General features: G+C 44.9%; 1 protein-coding gene across 1 annotated transcript; it reads left to right on the top strand.

Annotated features, from left to right (window-relative positions):
- Positions 1 to 1,024: 1,024 nt before the first annotated feature.
- On the top strand, positions 1,025 to 8,317 carry PLA2G1B (phospholipase A2 group IB). Its single transcript, XM_007438282.4, has 4 exons — positions 1,025 to 1,975; positions 4,446 to 4,620; positions 5,729 to 5,856; positions 7,982 to 8,317. Exons 1-4 carry the CDS (start codon positions 1,942 to 1,944, stop codon positions 8,098 to 8,100), a joined length of 456 nt encoding a protein of 151 aa, XP_007438344.2. The 5' UTR covers positions 1,025 to 1,941; the 3' UTR covers positions 8,101 to 8,317.
- Positions 8,318 to 8,572: the final 255 nt, after the last annotated feature.

Here is an 8,572-nt window from a genome sequence, read left to right as displayed (position 1 = left end):
AAGCAGGAAGAAAAAAGGATGTGGGAGGGAGAAGAAAGCAAAGAACCATTGTTTCTTGACTACTAGGTTGGGCTGATGGGAATTGGAGTCTAATGTTGCCCATCTTTTTATACGATCAGTAGGGCTGTTTGCTGTACCGGTAGGTTGCTCAAATACTGTACAATGGCCCCTTGATTTACTAGATCACAATGTGATGGACTTTGCAAGCCATAGACCAAATTCCTAGGGTTCTCTATGCCTTTGGTGTAATGACATCACACCTGTGACATAATGACACAAATGATGTCAACTGCATAATGAAGTCCATGCAAATAATGTCAGTTGCATACTGACTTCAAACGGCAGACGTTGCTGTGATGCTGTTCTTCCATATTTAGTGGACATTCACAAATAACAGACTACCACCACCATCCTTGGTCATTAAAATGAGGTTTCACCTGGACATCATGCAAAGCTCTCTTTGGTTTGACGTCCGGAGTGCTCCACTTGGGTTTTGCCATCTTCTCAGATGGATCATCTCAGGAGAAGCAGAGGATGGACATCATGGAGCTGGTCACAGATATCTATGATGGTTTCAAGAGGGAACCTAATGGACTTCAAAGCCAAGCTTCCACCCATGGTCTTATCTTCCTTCCTAGAAGGCCTTTGATGGAAAAGCGGGGATGGGGGAGGAAGGTGATGAGATACAGCCTCACCAATTTGTTCTCTGGTGGAGGAGTGTTTTGGGTCAACCCTTCTGGGAGTGGGCTCCAGACTTGCTCTCAAAGTTCTGCAGCTCCTGGCTGGACCCAAAATGCAAAGAAAGGCAAAAGAATTGAAGTCTTTGGAGGAGAAAAGGAGAGGGTGGGGTGCAATTTATGTCTCAAGCAATATCATGTGAAAGACAGGGACAATCTGTTATCTATCAAGACAAGGAGAAGGAGATAGAGCAGTGTTTCTCAACCTGGTCAACTTTAAGATGTGTGGACTTCAACTCCCAGAATTCCCAGGCTGGCTGGGGAATTCTGGGAGTTGAAGTCCTCACAGCTTAAAGTTGACCAGGTTGAGAAACACTGAGATCGAGTAATGGGTTGAAGTTACAGGAAGGCCAATGGCAGGGATCACTTCCATTCAAAGGAAGTTTATAAGCTCCCCTGGGCTGGAGGTGTTCGAACAGACTGGACGCCCATCTGCCTGGAATGTCTGAATCCAGATTCCTGCACAGCGCAGGGGTTAGACTAGATGTCTTCAACGCTCCCCTCCAATTCTCTCGATCCTGAAAACAGCTACAGGTGGAGAATTCAATGCGGGGCCATTTCAGGGCTTTCCCTGGAGCATCGAAAGCTTCTTAGGTATTTATCAAGTGCCGACTTTGAGATCTGGATCAGGGCCAGCGTTGAAAAAAAGCAGAACTTTGAAATCATCCCCCACTATCTAATCAGGAAATCACACAAAGGGACAGAGATGGCAGGTCATCTGCTTCTCTGGCACATTCCCAGCGTTTTATGGCCCTCTGTCAATCTGCAATTCCATTTTAAGCTGGAGTGCGTTGGGGACCTCATGGCTGCATCACCCCCTTTTTCAGGGGGGGAATTATTTTTTAGTTCCCCCTCCTGCACATACACCCCTCAGACCCCCTTTCCTCTTGGGCTACTTCCCCAATGAATTTCTCCAATGCAGGGTTTCTCAACCTTGGCCCCTCTAAGATGGCTGGGCTTCAGCTCCCAGAATTTCCCAGCCAGCTTGCTCTGTCCACAAACTGGATGGAAACTGGCCCATTTGCAAACGGCCTTGGTTTATCTCAAGGCTCCTTCCTGAAAGATGAGTGGTGCTGATGGAAGAATGAAAGCATCAATCTCTTATCTCCAATCACAGCTGGGGCCAAGGTTATGACCACACTATAAAGGAGTTGAACTTTCTGGGTCTCAAAACTCTTTCTGCTGCAGCTTGACAGCCGACAAAATGACTTTTGCTCACCGCCTGGTCCTGGCAGCGGGTAAGTGGCAATTTTCCATGTTGGACATATATCATTTTTATTAAGAGTTTTGAGAAGAAGATAGAAACTAACAGGAACTACTATAAAGGAAAGGAAGAAAGGAAAAAAGTGCAAAAAGGAAGAATGAAACAAACAGAAGTAGCTTCTGATTTTCTTTGCAGCAAATATAAGTACAATTACAAAATTCCCTTTTACTCTATGGTTACAAGAAGAAAAGCTCTCTTTTTTCTATTCTCTCTTTTCCCTAATCATCAAAGCCATAAATCGTAAGATCATTTTTTTCCGTTTCATGCAAAAAGTCTGGAAGGGGTTTCCAGGCAACCATAGATGAAAGATATGGTCTTTTCTCTGATCAAAGATGTCAATTGAGCCATCTCTGCAAGTTCCCTCACCTTCACCAACCATTCCTCCGTTGCGGGTAGTACCAAATCTTTCCCCTTTTGAGCATATAATAATCTCACTGCAGGTAAATGGCGGTTTTCCAGACCCAGTGGACCGTGTTGGATATAAGACATCTGCGTGAATTGTTTTACATGTCCGGAGGGCCCCCGGCCTGGATGGATGCGTCCACAGAACATGGGTGTCCAGGAGGGCTAAAGATCTAGCCAATACATCCATGTCACATGTTCAGCTTGGATTTGTGGGTGCGGGTGTCAGAGTCTGCACACTCATTCCCAAAGTTCAGTAAATCTTCTGGAGTCTAATTAGTTCCATTAAACATTTCTTTATTAAGAGAAATGTACAGCATCTATAGGTTGTTAAGTCTAAGCATTGCTAAGCAAAACCTCTCCTTTTAAGCCCCTTTCTCCCCCCTTCTACTTTCTTTTCCTGCTTGAAATTCCTCGCACCTTTCTCCCGGTCTCACAGTTGCTTGACCTTGTTGGCGCCTCTGCAGAGATAACAGCGGCACCTGGCTTGGCATCCTTCTCCCCCCCTTCTCCTAACTTCGATGGCGGGAACAAGCAAGCGGGCCTCCAATTAACACTTTAACCATTTAACTGTCAAATATGCATTTCTGGTCTAAATTAAATGAAACTAAGATTCCTAGCTTGCGTAGATCCTGACAGTGGGTGTGGGCGAACCACGCAGTACAACCTCAGCCCATTTCACTGGTTGCCAGTCCAATGTAGAGCCCACCCCCCAAATGGGTTAATTTTGTACCCAGCCTAAGTGCCTGAAAAATGGAGTTGGGGGATTTCACCCTGTGTATCTGGAGGGCACCAGGAAGGGGGAAACTGGAGGTGTGTTTTGTCGCTCTGCTTGGAACAGAAAACAGCTTGCAGGAGCGTAATCCCATTATTTCTTCCCAGAATTTCCTCTGATGGAAGTTATTCTTGAGCTTATTACAGAAGAGAAATTGTCTACAGTACAAGGGGTCCCTGGGTTAAGAACACCCGGGTTACAGATGGCCCATAGTTAAGAATGAAGCCTATTCTAGCAAAATTCAAGTTAAATCCACAAGGGTTTGAGTTCATGACCCAATACTACTTCTACTGTATTATGCAATCATACCATTCCAGCTTACATACACATTCGACTTAAGGACAGACCTTGGGAAGGGAACTCGGTCTTAACCTGGGGACTACCTGTATTTGGGGAAATTTAGACTGTGGATTTCATGGGAGAGGGGCTGTTTTTATCCCCCAAGCTCTGCTATTGCTTCTTCAGACAAAGAAGGAAAAAAAATTGAAGGGTGCAAACCTGTACGCACCCCAATTTCTTTTGTGATATTGCAAAGGATCCTGCTTGTGCCTCTCGAGGATTATGCCCCCTGCTTTCTGGTAACCGCTAGAAATATATGGACTTCAACAAGGAATCACTCTGATTTTTCTTAATCCATCCACATCTTAATCCTGAAATGTCCGCTTCGGTGTGGTCACAAGAAATGTATTCTCCAATGATCAGAACTCTGAAGAGGCTGCCTGTTGCCTTTCTGTATGTCCTGGGTTCTTCCCAGTTAGACTGTTATGGCAAAAGGGTGAGCCAGAGGCGTCCACAGGGTATGGTCAAAACAGTCAAAATGGTGGCTGTGAGGGTGCAATCGCATTGCACCTTAAAAGCAGGTGGGGCAACGATTGCAACGTCAGTGTTAGGCCATGGTTAGCTGATACTGCAGTGGACCATTCAGAGTTATGGTTTATTAGAAGGATCTGCCACAGCAACTCTGCATGAGTTTTTCCTCTGAGCTGGTTTGCTCCCAGTTTGGGGGCCCATCCAGCAACCTACAGAAGGACTCCTCTAGAACATGGGCTGCTTGGGGAATTCTGGAACATGCTGGCTGGGGAATTCTGGAAGTTGAAGTCCACCCATCTTATAGTTGCGGTGGTTGAGAAACACTGGTCTCGAAGGCAGATCACCTGGATTTTCTAAAAGGAAGAAGGTTATCCAGCCGTCATGTAGCAGGGAAACGGGAACTGGATTTGGCTTCTGGGCACTGGGGAAACACTAATGCCAATCTTCTTGTGGGTAGTTTGTGTCTCCTTTTTAGCGGCCTCCACCATTCCTCCCGTCCCCCGCAACCTGTTACAGTTCCACAACATGATCAAGTGCGCGATCCCCAGCAGTAACCCCGTGCTGGATTTTGCGGACTACGGTTGCTACTGTGGTTTCGGGGGCAGTGGGACACCGGTAGACGACTTGGACAGGTAAGCTCTCCCCTCCTTTGATGTCCATCTTCAAATCCCGTTTGATAAAGAGAATCACCTGTATGTAATGGTCTGCGGGAAAGACCTTGGGAGACGGGGCAAAGAGATGCTGCCTAGGGAACGTTCAGATAAGAGGCAGCATAGCCCACAGCTGCATAATGGGCGGAGAAAGAGGCTCAGAAGGGACCCTCCCTAGTTGCTCAGGCTGTAAAGGAGATGGGGTGTGATGGAATGGACTTATGAAGGCCATGCTCAGGGAGATAAACATTTTCTTAGCTCGCCGCAAGAGCGTGGGAACTACAAGAAGATGAGGCTGGCACCTCCCTAAGGAATTCAGTGGGAACTGGGGTCCAGTCTGGGGAGATTTCTGTCTGGAGATGGAAGCTAATAAACGCAAGAGAACTGTATTTGCATTGTCTCTTGGAGTTCTTTGGGCTGAACCTGACATGGGGGGAGTTTTGTACTTTCAGACTTGCAAGATTCTGTTAACGTAGCTTTACAATAAAGTACAATTAGTTTATCTGGTTGTGTTTCCTCTCTGGTCTGCCTGGTAAGGCTGACATGAATCTTACAAGTCTGAAAGACCAAAGGAAAGATATAGAGAGTGAAGCATTTCCCCTTCAGAATCCTAACTTTCTGGCCATCTCTTTGGAGGAGACGTTTAGCAGCAAAGCCAGAGGAAGGGATCCTCCTTGTGCAGAAACAGTCTACCTCTGGACAGTAAAGACAAGTATACTGGAGGATGCAGACAGCCTGTCCCCCAGGCGCCCTCCAAAAGCCGCTGCTCTATTTTAACTGCATTAGGACCAATCGTAGGACCGGTATTTCGTGAACCGCGTCTAACGTTCATTCCATTTAATTCAAACCCACCGCATTCTCACCGTGACCTCGAAGGCAAGTAACCACAGCCGAGCGAGAAACGTTACAGCTTAAGCAGGGTGCTTTCGATCAATGGAAGGGACTTTTCCCGGCTTTTCTCCTTCTAAAATTTGAGATCACCCAATGAAAGGGGGAGTTAGCCGCCGTGGGGAACCGGATACTTGAGTCCAAGCAAGAGAGGACTTCTCACACCTGGAGAATCAGCCTAAATATTCCTCCTCTTGGCCAGGTGCTGTCAGATTCATGATCACTGCTACGCTCAGTCCAAGCAACATCCTGCCTGCAGATTCCTCGTGGACAACCCTTACACCAAGACCTACTCGTACAGCTGTTCTGGAGGCAATATCACTTGCACTGGTGAGTATCCTGTCTTTCCAATGCCTGAGAATTTTCTTCCTCCATTCGGAGAGGGTTCTGTTTCCGGCTTGCTTTTCCAGGACATTTTAGAACAGGGGTTCTTAACCGGGGGCCCGTGGGGCCCGTGGGGGTCTATGGATAGATTTCAGGGTGTTTGTGAACTCGGGTGGGAGAAAAATGTACAACTTTACTTTCACTCTCCTCTAACTGAAATTTAGCTTTTCCTTCAAGAACGAAGGGAGCCCGCAAAGGAATTCATGCACTGTACACTCCAAAAGTGGTGGTTAACTTGGATAAATCTCCCTCTCTAAATTATTTGAATGACTTTTTCATATTTTGATAACGGTGCTGGAGCATAATAGGTTTCCCCTTTGGAAAACAACCTATGTATTTTATTCTATGCCTTTGAATACACTTTTTTTCTGAGAAAGGGTCTTCTGAGAAAGTTCACTATAGGGCCCCATAAGTTTCAAAGGGGTCTATCGCTCAAAAAGGTTAAGAACCCCTGCTTCAGAATAACTTTCAGTGGTCTGCTTGAGGCTGATTATTGTTAGATGGTGGAGGGGTATATTTTATTTTATTTTATTTTATTTTATTTTATTTTATTTTATTTTATTTTATTTCATTTCATTTCATTTCATTTCATTCCACTGCTTCTTGTCTTTTATTTATTTTATTGTTTATTTTATTGATTTTAGTATTTCTTTTATTGTTTATTTTATTTATCTTAGTTTTTATTTTATTTCTTTTATTATTTCTTTTATTTCTTTTATTATTTCTTTTATTTCTTTTCTTTTATTTCTTTTGTTGCTTTTTATTTTATTTATTTTATTGTTTCTTTTATTTTATTTATTGTTTCTTTTTTGTTTCTTTTATTGTTTCTTTTCTTTTCTTTATTCTTTTATTGCTTCTTTTATCTTATTTATTGTTTCTTTTCTTTTCTTTCTTTTCTTGTTTCTTTTCTTGTATTATTTCATTTTATTTTCCTTCCTTTTTTTTTTTTATTTGTTTTAATGATCTCTCCATCCCTCCACAACCTCCCTTTGCTTCTGCTTCCTGATCGGAAAGAGCCCCGTGGGCCTAGGTCCCCCAGATGTCATTCCTTGGGACTCTGGAGAAACTGTGATCATGAGTTCTCACCTGGTCCCAAGTAAGCAGCCTGAGGCTCGATCGGATAGTTACCGAAATAAGAAACGGATGGAAATTTAATCTCCTGCCCAAACTGATGTGCCTCTAGCCCTTTACATAGAGTGGGTGGGAAAGAGGTGCAAGAAATATGGACACTGATTGTAATCAATAGAGCCTGGATTTAAGATACAGCCGTCACTAGAATTCTTTCATAATGGCTTCATATTTTTGCTGCAATCAATCTACGTGTCTCTGCCTTTGTGTCCTCAGAAATATACTCTGCCATGTAAGATGAGAGGAAGAAGGGGGAGAGGAGGGTGGGAAGCCAGGGAGCCTACAAACTGCTAGAGCAGTATTTCTCAACCTTGGCCACTTTAAGAGGGGTGGACTTCAACTCCCAGAATTCCCCAGCCAGCATGCTTTAAGGCATGTGGACTTTAACTCCCTGCTGGCTGGGGAATTCTGGGAGTCGAAGTCTACCCCTCTTCAAGTGGCCAAATTTGAAAAACACTGGGTTAGAAGGAGATACCCTAAATGAGTGTTTCTCAGCCTTGGCAGCATGAAGATGGGTGGACTCTGACTCCCAGAATTCCCCAGCCAGCATGCTGGCTGGGGAATTCTGGGAGTTGAAGTCCACCCATCTTCAAGCTGTGCCCTAAATTAAGGACATCTTCCTTTCAAGTAAATGCAGTACAATAAAACACCTTTACACTTAAATAGATATTTAGGGACTGGATGGGGAACACTTCCCCATTCCATTTGTTTTGAGTTATTATTGAATTTATTTTATACCTCACCTGGAGGCATCCGCAGGGTTGGAAAACTTTGTCAGAACGATGAAAGCATCGTTGTGACACGCAATGCGAGCTCCCGTCCCTTTTGTCCATGCGTGCAACGTCATGACAGATGTCTACAAAAGACAGGGCTTACACACAATGGTGCAACGCTATTCTTGCCACATGTCCCCCCAGGTTCACGTTTTCCTTCTTCCTTCCAGATGACGAGGATGAGTGCGCTGCGTTTATTTGCAACTGCGACCGCACTGCGGCCATCTGCTTCGCTCGGGCACCCTACAACGAGGAATACAGGAAACTGGACACCAAGTACTGCAAATGATGTTCGGGCGATGTCAGCACAAGGCACCCTTGGTGTGTGACGATTCTCTGGACAGGACCTCGCGTGGCCCCCTGTGGAACAGAGAGGTCAGAAACTGCACCGGGAGAAAGAATTTTATTTTTTTAATACCAACGGAGTTGTTTCCTGAACAGTAAAGCAAGGCATCGATGATTCGCTGTTCTATTTTCTTCCCATAAATAAAGAAAACATTTTTGACGTTGGAGGTCATGATTTTCACTCAGAATTCTTTGCAACCTCACTGCATTTTTGCACAGTGCCTATCAGCTTCTGTCAGGCCTAGCCCAAGGAACTCCAAGAGACCATGCAAATCCAGTCCAGCTATGTTTATTAGCTACAACTTCTAGCAAGAATCTTCCCAGACTCAAACCCCAGCTCCCAAAGTCCTCCAGCCACAACAGTGTGAATTCCTCAGGGAGGTGCCAGCCTCATCCTCTTGTTCCTCCCACGCTGT

The sequence above is a fragment of the Python bivittatus genome, unplaced genomic scaffold, assembly GCF_059951505.1.
Source record: "Python bivittatus isolate LINGU-HERP-01145 unplaced genomic scaffold, Pbiv_v1 ctg000280_np1212, whole genome shotgun sequence".
Lineage (NCBI taxonomy): Eukaryota > Metazoa > Chordata > Lepidosauria > Squamata > Pythonidae > Python > Python bivittatus.
This window is presented reverse-complemented; position numbering and strand designations above follow the sequence as displayed.

Bases quoted from the DNA above. Each gene is read 5' to 3' on its own strand.
- PLA2G1B (XM_007438282.4), top strand. From the start codon at position 1,942: ATGACTTTTGCTCACCGCCTGGTCCTGGCAGCGG. The intron at 1,976-4,445 runs GTAAGTGGCAAT...TCTTGTGGGTAG, and splicing joins CCGCCTGGTCCTGGCAGCGG to TTTGTGTCTCCTTTTTAGCG. The intron at 4,621-5,728 runs GTAAGCTCTCCC...CCTCTTGGCCAG, and splicing joins CCGGTAGACGACTTGGACAG to GTGCTGTCAGATTCATGATC.